This window comes from Gasterosteus aculeatus, chromosome 4, assembly GCF_964276395.1.
Source record: "Gasterosteus aculeatus chromosome 4, fGasAcu3.hap1.1, whole genome shotgun sequence".
Taxonomy (NCBI): Eukaryota; Metazoa; Chordata; class Actinopteri; order Perciformes; family Gasterosteidae; genus Gasterosteus; species Gasterosteus aculeatus.
In genome coordinates, this window is record NC_135691.1 from 29,240,487 (window position 1) to 29,260,348 (window position 19,862).

Consider the following 19,862-nt stretch of genomic DNA (forward strand, 5'->3'; position numbering starts at 1 on the left):
TGATATAAGCACCACTACGCGTTATGTATAAAATACAGGGAATCCATTGTAAAGTCAAATAATCTTTTGAGCTATGTGATCAATTCAGGGATACTTGTGATTTGAAAACACAACCCGTGTGTCCCCTCAACGCTTTATGTGATACGTGCCAACATTAGAGACACTTACGCTTTCTTATGTCTCCTTTACAAAGTGCTTCTATGCCCTGAATTTCCTCTTTCTGTGATTTAATATTCAATGCCAATTTCAATTAAACATGCTCAATTCAATATTTATCGCCAGTGAATTCTGCTGGTGGTTTAGAGGTCTTTGCATCTCGTAGTTAATTTTATTGTGTAATGTGCAGATTTATTTAGTCTATTAGTTGTTTTTTTGTGTGTGTACATGCTGAATGATTTATTTACAAGAGAATTACAACCATATCCCCGACAAACACAATATTTCTAAGTGGTGCCTTTGCATTATTCTTTGTAATTTGCTTTACTTAATCAGTGATTTGACACAATTGAACAGTATAGCTCTTTGTCAACAATTTGACCCCTTTTTGCTGTCATTCGTCATCCATTATTTGTGCTTTTCTTAACTCAAATAGCTGTTAGCTGACATCCATCAATGTGACAGTTGTTCCGCTGGAGTCCACGTAATCTTTCTTCAGCTGGAGCACAGCCCGAAGAAAACTTGTGAGAGACACTGCAGGAGGTTTCCTATCATGCAAAAGCTTTTTAAAAAAATGCTGTCAAAGTAAATGTCCCATAAAAAGCAAGATTGCACTAAACCAAGTTTGTGGTCTGTGTGTGTGTGTGTGTGTGTGCGTGCGTGCGTGTGTGTGTGTGGTATATGAGTGTTGAGTTACAAATCAAGTGAGCTTGGACGGGAGGGGAAAGGCTCACACCTGCCTAATCTATGCATGGCTGCTATCCATGTCCTGGATCGATGAGGCTGAGATCCATTGATGTATCCGGGATAGCCTGGGGTCCTGACGGGTTCCGCCGGGGATGACTGCAGCTTTAACATTTCCCTGACAGGTGCTTTTGTGAGTTTGTGTGTGTGTGTGTGTTTGTGTGAACATAAACACATATAAACTTTATTGCAGCACACAGACATGCTGATTCTAGAAACGCCGCTGTAATGTGCAGATCTCGACACGATACCAAAACATTAGAAATATTCAGATGCTTCACAACAAATTCATCCCTTTTTGGCTTTTAAATGGCTCATGTTTGTACCCGACTGTAATGTCTCAGCACCCAGCGAAAGGCAAGCTGTAAATGTTTGATGTTACCGGTCCAGCTCAGATTAGTGTGCACTGACCGGGGTGTGACTCTGTAGAAAAACCCTCTACACTTCCACTTCACTGAGCATTTTCCAAATGGGAATTTGACCTCCTCTCTGCTCACTTTTCAGGCTTTAGAAAAATCTAGTCCCCGATGACAGACTTTGGCTAATCTCAGGTCATTTCAGGGAGAGTGCTTTTCAATTTCCTCTGCTGCAATTACAGCTGCTTGTGTCGATCCCTTTGGTGGGAGGCTGAAGGAATATCCTTCAGGGAAAGTTGCCAGCAATGGCAACAACAACAACAACTGCCGCCGTATGTTCTGCTGTGTCACCCAAGCCCACGGCTTGTACTACTTAAAATATGATATGATGAATAGGATGACATTTGGGCCCATAATTCCCAAACGAATATGCCTCATCTGGTTTGATAGCAATCAGTTTAGCAACTGTAGCCCCCAAAAACCAAAAGCTTCAAATCTCTGTTCCTTTTAAAAACTGTGAAAATCAACTTTTTTTTTCTCTCCCCCAGAGATGCATGGTTTCCAGCTGCCAGCACGATGCAGGTGACGAACCATATTGCACCGGCGCTTAGTGGAAATAATTTCAGTTGTCAACGCGCCTCATTGTGGGAGTCGTGCATGCAGTCTCTTCCCTGCCGCGCACATAAAGACGGGCTCAAACATCCATCCGCTACGTTACGCACACATGCAGCTGTCAAATGTAAGAAATTCACCTTAAACTGCACAATCACGCACACGCACACACACACACACACACACACGGACCCCAATCAGTCACTTACATTCAAGCGGCGCCCTGCCACTTGCTCCACAATGGTATTACAGCGGCTCTCAGCCTGTTATGATCTCATTCCAAAAGCATTCAGTGGTGCCACAAAGCAATTCCAAACACATTTCCAAAACACATTTTGCGGCGCCACAAAGTGTTACATCCATCACCGGGGGAATAAGGCGTAATGACCGACAGACACTGTAATAGTTGGAAATGTGTGTGTGAAGAGAAAGTGTGTGTTTTTTAAGGAGTTGGACGACGTCTTTCTCTGCAAGTCGTGTGTGTTTGTTCTCGGTTTATCGGATAGATTCATTCCGCTAAAGTCCAGATGATCTCTCCCTCTCTAATGCCCATATATATTTAATGACATGGGGAGTGAATTATACATCCCCGCCTCCACCTCCCTCCCTTCCTACCTTTTCCCTCTCATCGCCCGCCCTTCTCTTTTTCATCTGCCCGCCTGACTTCCCGTCTCTCTGCCACGGCCTCCTCTCGTACAACAGTCTTTTCTATCTTTTCTTTTCTATCTAACCATCTCCCTTTTACCCCAACTCCTGCCCCCCAGTATTTCAAAATACACCTCAGCTTGTGATCAAAATGTAGGCAATGACAGTTTTTTATGTTTGCCTGTAGAAAATAAGCGAGGGATCGGTGGAGACGTTGGAAATAGAGACGGAGTGGCACATGGGAAGATGAAACGGACAAGCTGATCAAAGACGGTGAAAAGAATGCAATATATAACCATAGCGTGGGGGGGGGGGGGGGACTCATGGTTCTAAGGAGGAAAGAATCCAACACTTAAATCGCAAGCAAGTGTGTGTAAGAGGACTAAAACCATGTGTAAATACTTTGGTGCGATGTTGTGGGTGTCAGAGAAAAATCAAGCACAGCAGCAGACCCGACGATGAGAGTTTGAGGGCAGACGTGGTCTGCGGGTCAAAGTGCATATGCTATGCAGCAGTGGACCACTCTGAAATGTTACACGCCTCCAAGCGTGTTTACGCGTGAAGGACGCGAGCTGCGGCCGTCTGCTGGTGAAGGCGGCTTTGTACTTTGTATAATATCTGTACCTGCGTTTTCGCACAGACATAGTAGGTGTGTGCGGGCGCAGCGGGCTGCCAACGGGGAGCTTCAAAGCCCTCAAACGCACACACACACACACGCTACCTTTCCTCTGATCTTTTGAATTATCCCGTAAGAAGAAGGAAATACAAAAGAAAAGACAGACAATTAGTGCAGTCAATGCAATTTCAGCATCCAGCCTACAAAGCCATCCTTGACCAACAGTATCTCTGAGTGTTTTATATGAATTCTGGCGCCGCAATTCCGATGGGTTCTATTCGGGTTTTATCTTGCCTCACGTCCGCTATGATTGAGCGTCGTCATTGTGGATGCAGTACAGTGAGGTGAAGAACAGGAAGGGGTTTGACCGAGTGGGTTGGAAGATGCTCCACATTAGAGGAAAGGAAGGCGGAGGACATGAGTACCGAAAGGAGAGGAAGAAAGAACTGATGCGAAGTGAATACGCTTGTCATTTGGCGTTTAGTCACTTTCTGGCCGCCTCGTTCCTTTGCGGTTTCTTCCTTTTTGTACTTTTTGCGTCATTGTCAGAGGGTCGCATTCACGCTGCGCTTCTCAGCCATTAGGGTGTTTTTCAACGGCCGTCCAGAGGAAAAAAACGCCGTCTCACGGGACAATGTGTGATAGCGGCGTCTCTCCCGCGCTTGACAGACAGCCGTGTGTGCAGAAAGACGAGATAGGCAGAGAGAGAAAGAGACGCCAGCAGGCTGCCCGGCGGACTGACGGACACGGGGACACACAGATGCCCTTCGTGGCCTTTTGAGGACTGCCACCACGTTTCCACGGAGACTACTAATGCTTCTCTTTCTAGGTGATCGTTTTTTAGGCTGCTTATCATTTTGCAGGATAAACGTTATGGCGCATACAAACAACAACAACGAGATGAGATCACCTCCGAGACCCCTTTCTAAAGAAAAAAGGCGATGGGGCGCGGGTCCTTCTTTTCCGTGGCTTGTGTGCTCGGTTAAGCAGTCCCTTTCTCCAAATTAGGAGTGCTGCTGCTGCTGCTGATGACTCAATTAATGTGAGCAGGGCAGCAATTATTTTGTCAAAATGACAAACGGCACTTTGATTATCCTTTATGGCGCCACGGTCGCTGTTGAAAACCCTCAGTTTGGATGAGGCCATGATTATTGGACAGAAATAAAGAAAAGCCGGGTAGGAAGGCTTTTTGTTTATCGCGGCAATATTGTGTTGCCCTCCTCGCAAAAAAAAGGGACAGAATAAACCCACAGTCGGGGGGGGGAAGGTGAGGCGTCCTATGATAGAAATCATATTACCGTCCTTTTAAAAAAGAAGATTGACAGACGGACTGAGAAAAGAAGACAAGAGACCAAGTCATCAGTCCTGGGGCGATAGAGGGAGGAGAAGAGGAACGGCGGAGCGGTCGAGGGTTAGAGGAGGCTTTAGGAGGCTTTAGGAGACAAGCACGTTTAGTTTTCTTTGCCTTTCTTTGGCATTCTTTTACTGACAATGTTGATTCAATGTGAGTTTCTTCCTCCTTCCCTTTCCATCCTCTTTGTCTGTCGATTGCCGGAGATGTAAATATCAAACTTGACGGGGGAATGGATTTTTCTACATACAGCCAATATTCCTCCCTACAGCTTCCTGTGTCCTTTATGTAATCTAGCCAATGTGTCTATTAGCACATCTGTGTGTGCGTGTGTGTGTGTTTGGGGGAAGTGTGTCTACCCCCGGTTCTCTGCCTGCTTAAGTGAGGTATGTGTAATCGGGTGACAGCAGCTCCATCACCTTTCATTACTGTCATCGTTAAGAGAGCGAGATGTGAAACGATGTAGAAAGATCTGGAGACAAACTGGGTTGGAAAGACACAGTGAGGTTGGGGCCGAGGAAGAAAAAGCGCGTCGACAACCCCCCCCCCTCCCCTCCGTCTCCCCCACCCAAGACACCACTGCGTTCAGTTTGTCATTCGGATCAGAGGACCGGGTGTCTTACGGTGTCACAGCCATTGTTGCTCTGAATAACTGATGCCCATTGACGCCGATTCATGTTTCCAGAAAGCTCATTCATAAATATTAAACTAACCTCCCCGGGGCAAAGGGAGCAAGCTGTAAGCACAATAGTGATGTGTAATAAATATGCAAAATCGATATGACGAAAGTGTAGCAAAGTGTTACCTCTTTTTTTTAATTTTTTTTTTTACACCTCTTGTGTTTGGGGGCAATATTAGCATTCATTTGAGTCTTTTTTATTTTTATTTATGTGCTGATACGTATTGGCATTCACCCTCTGCTGTTGCTTCAGTGTAAAGGTAGATGTCACGCAGAGCTACATGTCACCACTGATGGGACGTGATGTGATTAACTGAGAGCTAGTTGGCCCCCGACAAATTACACATTGATTAAAAATCGCATCACGAGATTCCAATATCGCGTTCGATTTTTGATACCGTTTTGCAGTGAAGATATTCAATTGTCTGAAGATACCAAACGGTTCGTGCTGTTTTTTTATTATTTGCCCAGTCCAAAAAGGCAGCAAACAAAATATATTAGATTCCTCCTGGGTTCAAGCTTCTACGACTTCCAAAAGCAGTGTGGCGCGGTGAGAGTGGCACAGTGGAACAGAGCAACAACAATGTGTGAAAGAGCACGGGCGATTTTTAAGGGAGATGTGAGTGGAGGAGAGAGGGTGAGAATTGGTGAGAATAGAGTGGGGGAAAATGGGACATTATGACGAGAAATCGAGGGAGAGGGACAGAAATTGAGGCACGCGACACAAGGCGACCGCAATCGCAATCGTCCTCGAGTCAAAGAAAATGGATTCTCTGGCCCTGTTGCTCTTTCGCCAGCTTCTGAATCAGTGCGCGACTTCGAGCGTGGTGAGAGAAACCTATACAACGCTTCATTCCGAGACACCGGGAGGGAAAACAAAGAGAGAATAAACAGGGAATAGATGGCCTTTATTCAATAGACGGCACACATTTAGGCAATTAAAGACATCCATTTTCTCCTAAGAATCCTGACTTTTTACCCTTGATTTGAACCGAAGCCTTCGGTTACGACGACCGCTCAATAACGCGACCCGGCCGCTCGCTCGACCCACAATCGCTCGCCTTCTTTTCGATGTTAAGCGGTCAAAGTCATTGCCAACCCCGTCTGAGTGGGTGACGATACTGTCTCAGGCGGTACCGTGCGGGCGGAGGCGTTTGGAGCGCTCCGGAGAGACGGGACAGGACTCCCGCGGGGGGGGGTGTCGGGACCGAGGTGTAAATAAGTGAAGAGAGAAATGGAGGTGGGGAGGGAGGGAGCCAGATGAGGTCGGGGAATGGTACGAACGCGGCGGTAGATGACGCAGCCACCTTTTTGATTGCCGAGAGACGGATGGGAGGGACGTGTCACATCCACGGCCTAATTCTTTCAAAATGGCAACTTGTCATATTCTGACAAGGGAAGGGAAGTTTGTGTTTTCTGTCTTTTCAGAGTTAACATCAGACTCGCACCTTTTTATTCCAGCATCAGCCCTTTTGCTGCTGCGCCCGGCATTCAATAAGGCATTAAGTGAGCGGGACAATAGATATACAAGCTTAGGTGGATTAGGTTGAGTTGGAATCACTGCTTTTGTTTTGATACCGCATTCACACTGTAGGTCATAATTATTAATTAAACACTTGTTGACACTCACCTTACATGAGACGGGCAAAATGTTACCAAAGAACCAAAAACTGACGAGAAAAGTGGTGAATAGGGAGAGAGGGATTAAGTGGAAAGAAAGAAAAAGACTTAAAAAGATAATTTCCTCTTGTGTCTCCTGTTCTGGACAGATAAGAAGTAGATGAAAGAGTAAAGCTACAGCGGATTGAGAAGGCAAGAGACGGCATGAAGTAAAAAAACAAATCTGAAAGGTGGATTGGAAAGCGTAGAGGAAGGTGAGGATAAAGAATTGAGGAGACTTCATTTTTTCTCTCCACATATCGTCTCTCTGTCAAAGTTTGATGGAGTGCACTTCAATTTTAGAATATTTAAAAGCCCCCCAAAAAGGCTTATAAAAAACTTTGAGAAGTTGGGACAAAAGGGAAAAGCGCTCTGCTGAATACAATAAGTACTTTCAGCCAGCCGGTTCTGAGGGAAGGACTTTGAAGAGCTGCTCAGCTTCCAAGCATCTTTGTCCACTTGACGTCCAATACACGTCTTGTACAGTGTGCACTACAGTAAGATGCAATTTTGTTTTTGTCACAGATTTTTAAAGACATTTTTTTTTAGTACTTGCCGGTTTTGAATGTTTATGAAGCCGTTTGTTTCCTGCTTCCACAGAGTCGGCGGATCTGTGACTAATGAGCCCGCGTTTGGCTTTAAAAACGACGTTCACAATGTTTCAATCTAATTTATCATTTTTCTATGGATTCCAAAATGATTTAGTGTATGCTTACCAAAACAAAGCTGGGACTTTATTCCTCTCAGCAACTAACCAACTCAGGAAGGCTGGACTAAGTTCATAAAATATGCTTCTTAAAACTTTTCTCTTTTGTTTTTTAAATACCATTCATCACGTTAAGAACTGTAACTTCTTAATTTCTAACCACCGCCACCATCCTTCCTTTCTATTACTTTTCCCACCCATCCTGTTATGTTATTAAGGCGTTGACCCACACTGCATAATGTCTCATGTACATTGTCCACATCACAACGGTCACACTGCGATAGTCCAACAGGACCATAGAAACGCGCATCCGAAAATGCATCCGCCTCCCCACACAATTAGTGAATGCACAGAAGACTATAAGACAAATGGCCGCTCTGAGTCAGAGCCCACTGCACAACCGGAATGCCAATGCAGCACCTGATGAGTCACACGCCGGGTCTGTTAAAGTGACCACGCAGCTCCAAACGCGGCTCAGGTGATTGGCATCAGACTTGAAGAAAACCCTCGTCATGGCTTCCTCTCCCTGCGGGCGCGTGCGCGTGAGGCTGTATAAATACAACAATACGACTTTGACACCGTGTGCTACCGATAATGAGCTGGTCCTCCACCTCTCTCGCCTGTGCCTTCCGGGCTTAAAGAACCCTCAGAACATTTAAAGGGTGCAAATGTTGCATCCTTTTCCCTTAACAGCTGCAGATGTTTTTCAGGTGAACACCTGTTGATCTGTGTGACAAGCACCTTGTATTTCAGTGCAGTTATTATTTCCTTTGAGAGAGAATCAAGCAAGGACAGAGTGTTTGTATTTGCAATAATTTGATCGCTTCCTACTAACATTCTTACTTCCTCTTTGATTTAAAAAAAAAACCCCAAAGACATTTACATACAATTCCATAGTATTCCTCCTTAGCCTGTTTTGGGTATTCTTTTTTAATTTTTTACCAAACTCCGTTGATGTTTCCCTGGAATGATCCTCTGACCGCCTCATTACTTTTCCGTCATTTGAATTCCGGCACCTTCTCCATCAACGGCACAGCTACTGTCTGCAGCCGCTGCTTCCTATTTGGCGCGTTAACCTGTTGGTGGCTGTGCCTTAATGGCCATTTAGTGATGCTTGGGAGCACAAGCAACACATAAGGGGAATGTCTCACCATCTGCCGCACTGTTGTTTTCACTCCCGAAAATTGTTGGAATGTCACAATACAATCCTTTTTTTTTTTTCTGGCTACGTGAAGGCACCGGAACCGCCACGGCAACAAGCTGTTTGATTCTCAAAATTATTAATTATATAATTAATTATTGATTCCACTCTATATCCAATTGCGAAGCGATATTTGTTGTGTCGTTGTTGTTGGAGGCGGTTTGCTCCAAAGACACAAATATAGACAAAATTGCAAATCAACACAATTAAAGCACATAATCATTCACAAAGCATGAAAGCAGCACATTGTAATTCAGTTTTGCAAACCCTTTTTTCCCCAGTTTATTGCCTATACATAATTTCATACCTGAATTGTTTCATGCACATGCTAATTTTGACATCTGGACATCGTAAAAAGAAACCAATGGAAAAGAAGATAACAAATCACCGGCAAAGTAGGAGTAAAAGAGAAAATATTCAAATGTTTTTTCATGCGGCATGTTTGTGGGTGAACTACTTCTAAATCTGGTCTGTTTTGTCATGATGTGATTGTTAAAATTATGTCTTGGGGTCATTTTGTGCTCCACAAATCGGGACACATTGTGCGTTCAAAGACCCGATGGTGCCATTGTGTTATCAGCACAGCTGTTCCGTGATACACACACACTCACACGCCATCTGACACTGATACACGATGTGAAATGCAAAACAAGAGCGCTGCCGCCTGCTGAGCTGATGAGGAGTCTCTTGTGAGGGGTTACGAGCTCATACAGAGAAAAAACACACGTCCGCACACGCGCTTACGCACAGAAAACACACACACACACACACACACACACACACACACACACACACACACACACACTCGTTCATTGATTTTTTTTTTTCCCCGCCCCCGGGGGAAATTTCTCGTGTCACTGTTGTCTTAAGAAATAAAGTCCCTGTATCAAACACTCAAGAAAAATATATTTCATAGCCGGAATGTGCAGCTCACACATTTTGAAGACTTTGTATAGCCTCTAATTTGCTGCAAAGTTGTTTGTCCCATTCTACACATGTGGAGGCTTTGCACACAAATCAGCATGATGCATGAGGCCCATTTATAAATGTAACTTTGGGAATGCCTCCCCAATGGGAGCGTTGGGGGGGGGGTTCCTGTGAAAGTCAGACTCCGAGTGATGATTCTCAGTCCCCGGCAGGTGGGAACAGTGCATTTCCTCCCAGTGTGTGTCCGTCTGGATCTAACGAGACTGGAATGAATGCACAGTGAGCTTGGCTCTGCGTGTGCGTTTGGAGATATTTGTGACCTATGCATGTACAGTCTGCATACAGGAGCACTGAGCACGAACGCTGGCAGGTGTCAAGCGCTCACGCTGAGACACAAACACACACACACACACACACCGGCGCACTTTCTTTTACGGAACTCACAATGGCGCTCTGTTGGACAGATTTGTAATGGTTGGGAGAGACGCGACGGAGAGGAGGAGGAGGAGGAGAAGCAGCAGGTGGCCGTCTTGGATCAGATAGTCTGGTGCCTTCCTCCAATCGGATACGGGAGACACCAGATTCAGGTCGCTGATGTGATTCGGCGGTCGGAGGAATACATTATTCAAATGCGAACGTGTGAGAGGGTGGACACGGGCAATTTGAGGGAAAATTGTGTCAGAGGGAGATCTTGCTGTTTGAGCCGTGGTTATCAGAGAGGTGTCTGGAGAAGCGAGAGCTGAAGAGGACGGAAAAACCAACACTGAAGAAGCGAGCGATGGCATCAAAAGAACAATTTAGGCGATAAACGTAATTATTTATTTTCCCAATTATTCTGTGCTTCCAATCAAACCCCCTTTAGAGGGTTTGGGGGCGTGCGAAGGGCTACGTTGTAAAACTTTAATCTTTAATTTAAATGTCACAAAAATGATAATCTGATGATGTTATTTTGATAAGTAGCGATAACTCCATATTAATCTGAATGCCTGGCGGAATAATTGATATTAGAACATGAGAAAAATAAGGAAGCCATCTTGATTATCTTGAATAATGGGAGTATTGAACCACATGATTGAGGTATTCGGCCCCCGCTTATGCTCTTTCAGGGTCCACGTTATTCCAGCGTTACCACCAGCGCACATTTTAGTTTCTCAAGCTACTAGATGAATTACTATAAAGTTGGTTACAAGGCGATATGATCTTGCATAAATCTTGCATACATTCAAACAGACCTTTCTTCTTGTCATTTTATTTCAGTTTCGTCTTTTTGATGCATTTACGCGCTTTCTCTTATCGATCGCCTTTACCAATCTCATCTGTGTCACCTCTGTTCATTTACATTCTGCTCATCATCTCCGTCTCATTCCCTTTGTTTTGCCTCTCTCTCTTTTCCTAACCTCTAGGCTTTTTATTATTATTATTATTATTGTTTCATCCGTCTTTCTCTCCTCCAATGCTTTTCCTCTCGCCCTATTTTATCCTGCCCTCCCTCCTGTTGTCTCTCTTGCCTCTGCTAAACATTCTCTCTCATCTTTGATTGTTTCTTCTTCTTCTTCTTCATTTTTTTTGCTTCCGATAAATAAATGTTTCTGAGTCATCTTGCTTCTCGCCTGCCTCTCATGCTGTGCGGTTTCTCTTCTCTTCCCCATGTTTTGTGCTCTTCTGAAGTTTCCTCCTTTTGGTTACTTTGCCTCACTGTCTTTTGTGTCTCTTTTTGTCTGCTTGTCAACAAACGGACTGCTTTGCTGTTCTGAACCTTCAGTGAGGAGATGCACAGGTTAAGGACATTAAAGGGAATATAGCTGCTGTTTAGCGGCAATTCAAGTAGCATCTTTGAGACGGAGTGGCAAAGAAGTGCGATAGAATAGGGGGGATTCCCCTCCGCTTCCCCTCTGTTTTTGTTTTCATGGTTGTTTTTTTTCCAGGCAAACCTCCTTCAATCTCACTGGCCAGCTGGTGCATCAGCCAATGCCAACTCATACCGTGCAGCCAAACGTTGTTCTAAACCCCTGAAACGTCAATATGACAACGTGAACGTCATTAGTTTTTGTCGGTAGTTTCTTTGGTAGTAAACTGCTCAAAAAAAACAACGCGCCAAAGGGGAGTTGGTGTGAAGAAGACGGAGACAAAAAAGGGATAAAAATGGAGACGGGTGGATCCAGACAGATTTCAGGGACGGACACGCACCTCTCACCCCAACAGTCGTCATCGTGGTAAATTAACTTGTGTCGGTCCTCTCCTCATTAGATACAGGCCGCGGCTGCCTGTCAGAGACCGGAGTCTAATTTGGAGCAAATACACAAGCCTCTAGGCTCCGAACCAGGGCTCTGCACAGCCAGATCAATTTACAGTATGTGTGCCTTTCTCTGGAGACGTCTCTCCTCTGATATCTCAGGCTGAAACCTCCTCGTTTGGAACATTGAAGTTATTTTCCAAACTATTGTAAATTCAGATTATATTCATTTGTCGCTTTGCAAATCATGAATATGAAAGGGTGGACACATTTAAAGCACGTTGAACATGAATAATTTGAATGCACATCCGGTGCGTGTGTGTGTGTGTGTGTGTTGAATCTCAATCATTGACCCTCACTGAAACTGCAGGTGTGTTTACATTGACACAGTTTTGGGCGTTAACCCTTGACTGTAACTGTGTGTGTCTCAATATGTAAATCCTACAACGTACTCACTCCTCCCTCTGCCACTATTGTGTGTGTGTGTGTGTGTGTGTGTGTGTGTGTGTGGTTGTGCGTTACAGAGGGGCTGTGTATGTGTGTAGTGCAGGGAGGGTTAATTAGCTTCAGACCACTGCCATTTATCAACCTAATGCTCAGACTCTGGGCTGACAGCTCCATTACCAGACACACACACACACGCACACACACACTTGTGTACACACCAACACGCACACCACACAGTCACGACGCGAGCATTCATTCAGGTTGTTCACACACACTCTTATGTAGGAAATCACACCTAATGCTTTTAGGGACGTAAACCATTTAACAGCTTAGCCCTTATTTGTTAAGTGTTTGAAACGCTAAAAAGATGAAAACAATACGGAGCAATATTCGGAGGAGTTGCTCAATATTAAAACGAAAACGCTGCCCCCTCCAAGTGTTTATGGCTAATGTACAGGAACATGCCGAGGGTTTTGAGGTATTTAACTCCAAACACCCTGTACACACACTGCACTGCCATATTTACAGCTGTGACTTCCACTCAGTTGACTTCATACACAGGCGGAAACCCCAAACGAGTAAGCCGGGCAGAACCACAGCAGACAACCTCGCAGCATCTAGTAATTGATGTGGTTGATACTCGCGTGAACGGTAGTCCGCAGTTTTATGAACATATAATCAGCCTAGAAGCCGAATATCTTTTGCATTTTCTTTGACCTTCCAAGTGGCATTTCAAAAGGTCGCTTTTAGCTGCTACAGAAACCTGTTTTTAACAGGTTTCTGTAGCTTGGATCCTGAGCATAGGCCGTGATTATGTAACATTCCTCACTATGCAGCAGTTTCACAAGATGCATTAAGAATGTTCCTCAAAATGATTTGTTTTTGAACACATTTGTCTTTGTTCCACCGTGAGAATGAGCATAACTCCAAAGAGTTAATTCCCCCAATGTTGGTCCTTGGCAGGAAAGACTCACATAAAGCCTCTGTAATGGATCAATATGTCTGTTAAGGTCCAGATCTGGCTGTTGGTTATCTGCTCAGCTCTCCACTGGGATCGGGCCTGATCTATAATGGGGAATGAGACTGTTCCTTACTTTTGCCATTAAGGAATAAACTGGGCCGACACAACTGTCTATAGGTGGCAGGACTTTAAGGACCGGTAAACCAGCCACAAAGACATTTATTTGGTTTCATGCATGTGAAAAACAGCGACCAAACAATTGGGATGTTTAAATACATTCGGGCCGACGCAGTCTCAAGGTAATGCAGAATTGTTTTACAATTTAATTAAGGCCTATTGTGAGATTGGATGAAACGTTTCTTCAGACAAAATGTTTGGTAATCACAGTTCTAGGACGTTGGTCTATATTCGCTTCCCTCAGCACCATTCAAGAAAGATCTATTTGCGCTTTGTGCCACATTGATTATTATCCCTGGGAGAAACATATTAGTTTGTACTCTTTGAATGGCCTTTGCTTGGAGGGGAACACGGTTCAATTAAGAATTAATCTGCTACATTATGGCCGGAGAAAGTCTATTCTGCTCTCGTGATGGTCAATTTCTCTTCTTTCGAGACCAGCGATCTCATTACTTTCCTTGATTTACCTATTTGCAGATCAATGGCCGCCACATTACTATAATAGCTATTTCTTCTTGAGAAGGGTATAGGCTTCTTATAAGGTTTAGTGGAGAGATGCAGGGTCAAAGTGCTGGTTCAGAAGCTTTCGAACTCTGCTAAGAATAGCGCAAAAGGCTGAACACTGCAGTGCTAAAAGCCATTCACTTTTCATGCACTGTATGATTTTGGAAATCTCAGCCTTGGGAACAGTTTCAAACATTCAACATTCGTCAAATTTCGTTCAATTATCAATGCCTTGCTGTATGAGGACACGGAAAGTGATACGTTACTCCTTTCTAAGTCTGTATATACGTGTTCCTCAGTGTTTTTCGACGGCACGCTCTTCCCCCCTTTTTTTAAATCATATACTTGTGCTAACACAACCACACATATTCATTAGAGCAAATGGAATTAGAGGGATTGGAGGCATAATCTTCTTCCCCAGAGGTGTGGGGGAACCGAGCTGCTAATTTCCCGCCTCTAACTAGAATACCAAACCCACTTGCTTTGAAACCGGATGGAGTCACTCACGACTTACAGCACATTAATGATTTAGAGCGCTCGCATGCCACACGCCATCAGACATTCTTGATGTGTGTCTGGAGGCTTTCTGGTTGTGTGACTATAGAAATATCTGCAGAAAATATTCCCTTTTTGATGAGAGAGGTGTGGTTTTTGAAGACATTTGGTCTTTTTACCTTCAGCAGATATTTGTTGCCACTGAATCCGTTTTCAGTTCTCTTCTCTTCTCCTCCTCCACTTTCTCAGTATTGACAGTGGAAATATGAGGAAGAGAGGAAGAGTGCGCGGCGTACACAAATGTGTATGTTGGTCTCATTTTGCATGTTCCACCAGCTGTGGGGGGCTGCCAGGGTCACAGTGTTACTTTACCCATCGCTGTTGAAAACAACCAAATATTTTTGCCGCAATGCATTCGTCTGTCTTTGAAATGGATATTACCCTATTCAGATGCACACGAAGAGTAAAAGGACAAGTGAATCCGGGTAGACACATACCAACAAATACACAACAACTTGCACACACGTTGTTTCCCTCCGCTGGTCCAGCTTTTGATGAAACTCTTTCTTTTTGTTTGTTTTGTCTTTTATGAATTATACATTCGCATCCCGTAGTTTGAGAGTTTCCTATCATATTCCCCAGGCAGAGAGGACCAATAACAGAACTCCAGTATCCCAAACGTGAACTCCTACCAAGCTCCTCGGGAGAAATAGAAGCTATGTTAACCAATAGAATAACAATAGAACAAGACCGTTTTGTTCCAAAATTAGATATCTTCCAAAAAGTAATAAAAATGAGACGCCATCAACTTATTGGTGTTCATTGATTGCCATTTTTGGAGGAAGATTTATTATTTCTCTTTTCCTCCTTTCAATCCCCTCCGCTGGAGGAAGTGAATGAATGCTGCTCGCACTAAGAATTCATGTAAACACCATTTCTGGAGACCTCGGGCTGTTTCGCACCTGCTCGCTGCGCTGCCAAAGAGGAACCATTTAGAGCGTCCTGCCAAACTCGGGATAGATCCCCAACCTTTCAAATGGCACAGACAAGTGTGGATGCGGGGTGGCAGTGGCTTCAGATGACACCCGAAGGGAGCACAGACAGTGAGTGATGGGCTCTAGAAAACATTCTGCTCACACACAGTCCATCTCAGATCTCTTCATCCCACGTCGGCTTGTTTTGCCGTGCTCAGCAATTGCAGACATTTATATTTATGTGTGTAACAGACAGACAGCCGACGCGTCTTTCATTTAGACTTGAATTGGCAGATAAGACTTTCTTCCAATGAATGCCAATGAGACGTCTGTTCAACATCTGTGTGTGTTGGCGGGTAAAGGGTCTTCCCTCGCTGTCCCCCTCCGTCAGGGGAAAATCAATCTGCCTGTCAGCCGCCGAACACCTTCCGCCTGTTAAACCACCCATCACCAGCAATACCTGTGTGTGTGTGTGTGTCCTGTCTATCAGTCAACCTCTGTGTCCTTTCTCCCATCAGCCTGTTGTTCTTTTCATCCGACTGTGTTCCTTCTGGTCCCCGCTGTCTCTTTTGTGTCTACCTGCGTCAAGGCGTCTTCTCTTAATCTGTGTTGCTTCGATGTTGAAAGAAGATAACGCGCTTCATCGCTGGTTTTCCCTTTTTGTTGCCTCTGCGTCTCATTTCGCATTCTGATTCCCAATTATTCATCACTTTTGACTCCCTCCTGCGAGCTTTTTCACCCTGCAATTGTTTGTTTGCTTCTTTTACATCTCCGATTCAACAAAACATCCGCATTGCTGCAGTAAAATGTGAACATGCGTCAGTTCAACTATGCAAAAAGGTGTGAAAATGGCAATAGACACAATTTTCAAATTTTGACTTGTAGTTGCTTTCTTTCTACAAAGGGGCTTTATTCTGATAATGAAAATGTACATTTAATTGAACCATTTTTCTTTCTCCTCCCTTGTTCTCCAGATCCCTCAGATAAGCTACGCCTCCACGGCCCCAGAACTGAGCGACAACACCCGCTACGACTTCTTCTCCCGCGTGGTGCCGCCGGACTCCTACCAGGCCCAGGCAATGATGGACATCGTCACGGCGATGGAGTGGAACTACGTGTCCACGCTAGCGTCGGAAGGGAACTACGGAGAGAGCGGCGTCGAGGCCTTCGTCCAGATCTCCAGAGAAACCGGTAGGAGCCCAGGCTGTTGTGTCTGATACTGAAGTGTAGACCAGTGGTCCTGTGTCCCGGGGGGGGGGGGGGGGGGGGGGTCCTTGTTAAATTTAGCAAAAATCATCTGTATAAGGGTGAACATTTGACACACGATCGGTGGTTTAAGGCTGTAATTTGAAGAGGACAACAAAGCGAGCAGATGGAGCACCTACCTTCTTCTTATCTTTCGTTTTGTGTCTGTGTATTTTCATTTCTAACACACAAGTCAACCCCTTATATTGGGCCCGGGAGTTTGCGGCACATGCTCTGAACATATGACTAAAATAAGGTCGGTACACTTATCCTGGAGACAAACCGGGGATCAGGAAGTGAAAGGATAAAACCATATTAAATGTCCTAATAAAGTGTTGATCTTTCATTAAGTATTAAATTGCAGTAAGGGGGAAAAGGGAGAGAAACACACGTGTCTGTTTTGATGCAAGACTTAAAAGCACGGCCCCCCGTGGTCATGAGAGCATGAAATCCTCCAAGTGATGTTGACGGATCAAAATGCTGTCGGTTTCCTTGTTGGTCTCAAAAGGTTTATTTGAAAACGGATCACTTTTGGACCTTGATAAATGTTTACAGTCTGACGTGAAAAAAATGAATAAATTTGAGTCAATCAAGACTGTTCTATTCTGGGAGATCGAGCCTCCTCCTCTGCTTTCCGGCCATTGTTTGTGTGCTGATGTAGAGATGACGGCTCTTTCTATCCGTCCATCCTTGTCTCTCTGCTTGTTTGGAGCCGCCTCGCCCGGGGCCGTGTGCCGCGGTAGTCAGCACATAGGCTCCATGTTTACAGTGGTGTCTGGATCAGTGTGTTTGCCTGAGTGTGCGTGTCTGCCACGGTAAACGCCAAAGCCATCTTGGGCACTGTGAGTATTTGTGTTTTGGTAGTCAGCAGCTATCTTGCCGTGTGTGTGTGTGTATGTGTGTGTGTGTGTGTGTGTGTGTATCTGTGTGTGAAGGCCACTTGCTGCGGCAGCAGTCAGCCGGTTGTTTACTCTGCGGCCCTGCATATGCCAACGCAACCAAAAACATGAAGGGTGAGTAGAATGCGGGGGTAAAGAAAAGGCCCGACGATAGAAGAAATGGTGACCTAAGATCTGCAGTTCATTGTCTATTTTTGTTTGTGTGTGTGTGTGTGTGTGTGTGTGTATTTGTCATGCATCAAGCTGTGGTGTGTGAGGAATAGGAGCGGTATGATGGAGATTAAAAGAATGGGACAAGGTAGTGGGAACAGCGACAGAATAATGATAGGGCTCCTAATATAGATTCACACTCCCGGCCCCTGCAAACGTCCACACGGCTATGTGCACCGTGACACCGGTGGACGTCCACCCATACAGCCACACACACACACACAGAGCCACAGGGAATTTGTGGGTTATTAATGCGCGAAAGCAGTATAATGATTGCAGCTTACAAGGCGCTCTGCATACTGATACAAACGGTCCATAATAATTGCTTTGTAATCGTTCGCTGATGGTTCTTGACAATGTATAGTGCTGTGCAAGTGTGTGTGTGTGTGTGTGTGTGCGTGTGCGCATGCTTAAATATCACCAACCTGTTTCAGAATAGACGCTGCACTCGTTCAGCGTAACTCAGGGGCATTGGTTTGTGTGGGACCAGTTGCATTCTGCCCTGTCAGCCCTCTGTGTGCTGGACCTGTTCACATAGAGCACATTGAGAAAGCTCAATATTTACTCCTGGAATACAATCTTTGAAAGGGAAGGTGTCCTACTTTCCCTCCCCTACCAGGAGCAATTATGTGGAAAAACTCGTTTTTAAGGCACAGGGCAGTCAGCAATTTTTTTTTTTTTTTTTTTTTTTCAAAAGGGCTGGTCAGGGTGTTCTGTATTGGCACTGAATAAAGGAGTTTAACTGATCACAGGGTTACTGCGAAAGTCATCTGTGTTTATCAATTCTAAAAACACTTTGGCGGTTTGCTCATCCGTGGCCACATCCTGAAATATATTCACCATGACTTTTACACCGTCTGCAGCATGTGTGCTGTCACCCTCCCCAACCCCCCCCCCCAAGCCATGGCTTTCCAGTCATGCAGAACTGGCAGCAGACACAGCTCAGTGAGCTTGGGCCCAGCGTGTTTACTCATCATTAGTAAGGTACTGGGCGCCTAATGCAACACTTCTTTTCCCTTTTTATACACAATGAGCCGGCGTGCACCGGCGATTAAATATAAATGAACAAGTGATGCGAAGGCCAACTTGTGAGGGCCGGGTTTCAAAGGTCATGCATGAAGGTAGTGGTCCTTTTTGGCTGGTAAAACTGCGCATCATTTCACATGTTCAAATGGAGGCGACTTACTTGCAATGACAAATCTGGCTCTTTTTCTGACACTCTATTGGTTCCCCGGGGAAGGGGAAGGTGTTTTTATCACTTATCAAGCCGGAGTACAAAATCCAAACTAGACCTCATGTTTTTTTCATTTTATTCTTCAGCCTTCCACACTGCACTTGAGTGCGCGTGGAAATAGGCAACACACGGTGCGGACTCTCGCCACGCAGCCTCCTACGTTGAGCTGTGTTTGCCGCTTTCGGACCACTGTACTATAAAGCTAAAGAGTTGGCAGTTTACTTACCGAAGGAACCTTTTTAAATCAAGTCACGGCCCTTTCTCCTTCCAGTAACCTTCCTCACCTCCTCCTGGAATCCATCTGGGAGGATAACTACCACATCTACATTCAGCCACACTGCAGACAGTGCACGGGCGTGCGCGAGTGGATGAAGTGAGTGGGAAGGGTACTCGTGGGCCCGGTTCACCGGCTCCCCTCAACCCCGGTCGGTCTACTGAAGCTCTGCCAGGCAATAACAACGGACGGAAAGGAGGGAACATGAGCAGGAGAAAAAGAGCTGGCAGAAAATAATTAAACGTTTATCTCCAGATTCATTTAATTACTTCTCTGGCTCTAAACTAAGCTCCCGCCTTTTTTGCCCGGCTTTGCCTCTTTAGTTCGCTTTCAGTCCACTCTCACTCCACAATCGGGGCGGCCCGTGTCATTATCCAAGGCTCGCCACCGGCTTACGTTGTTTTATTCAGAGAAGACGAATCCCACTTTAATTGAAAGGCATTAGGATGCACATAAAACAAGTGTATATAATACAAGCATCATAAAAATGATAGCATACATTATTTACAAGGATGTTGTAATGAATACTTCACAGTTGCAACGCCATTTTTAGAGCA

At 44.9% G+C, this 19,862-nt stretch overlaps 1 protein-coding gene across 8 annotated transcripts in view; it reads left to right on the forward strand.

Moving 5' to 3' along the window:
• grm8a (glutamate receptor, metabotropic 8a) overlaps positions 1 to 19,862 on the forward strand; it is a 229,397-nt gene that overhangs the window by 42,435 nt on the left and 167,100 nt on the right. For all 8 annotated transcript variants that reach the window (XR_013467499.1, XR_013467500.1, XR_013467497.1 and 5 more), the window contains exon 3: positions 16,418 to 16,634. Coding sequence is in view for 4 of the 8 variants with exons in the window: in XM_078101852.1 (XP_077957978.1) it covers positions 16,418 to 16,634 (217 nt within the window). In the remaining 4 variants the exon portion in view is untranslated. The remainder of the gene's footprint in view (positions 1 to 16,417; positions 16,635 to 19,862) is intronic.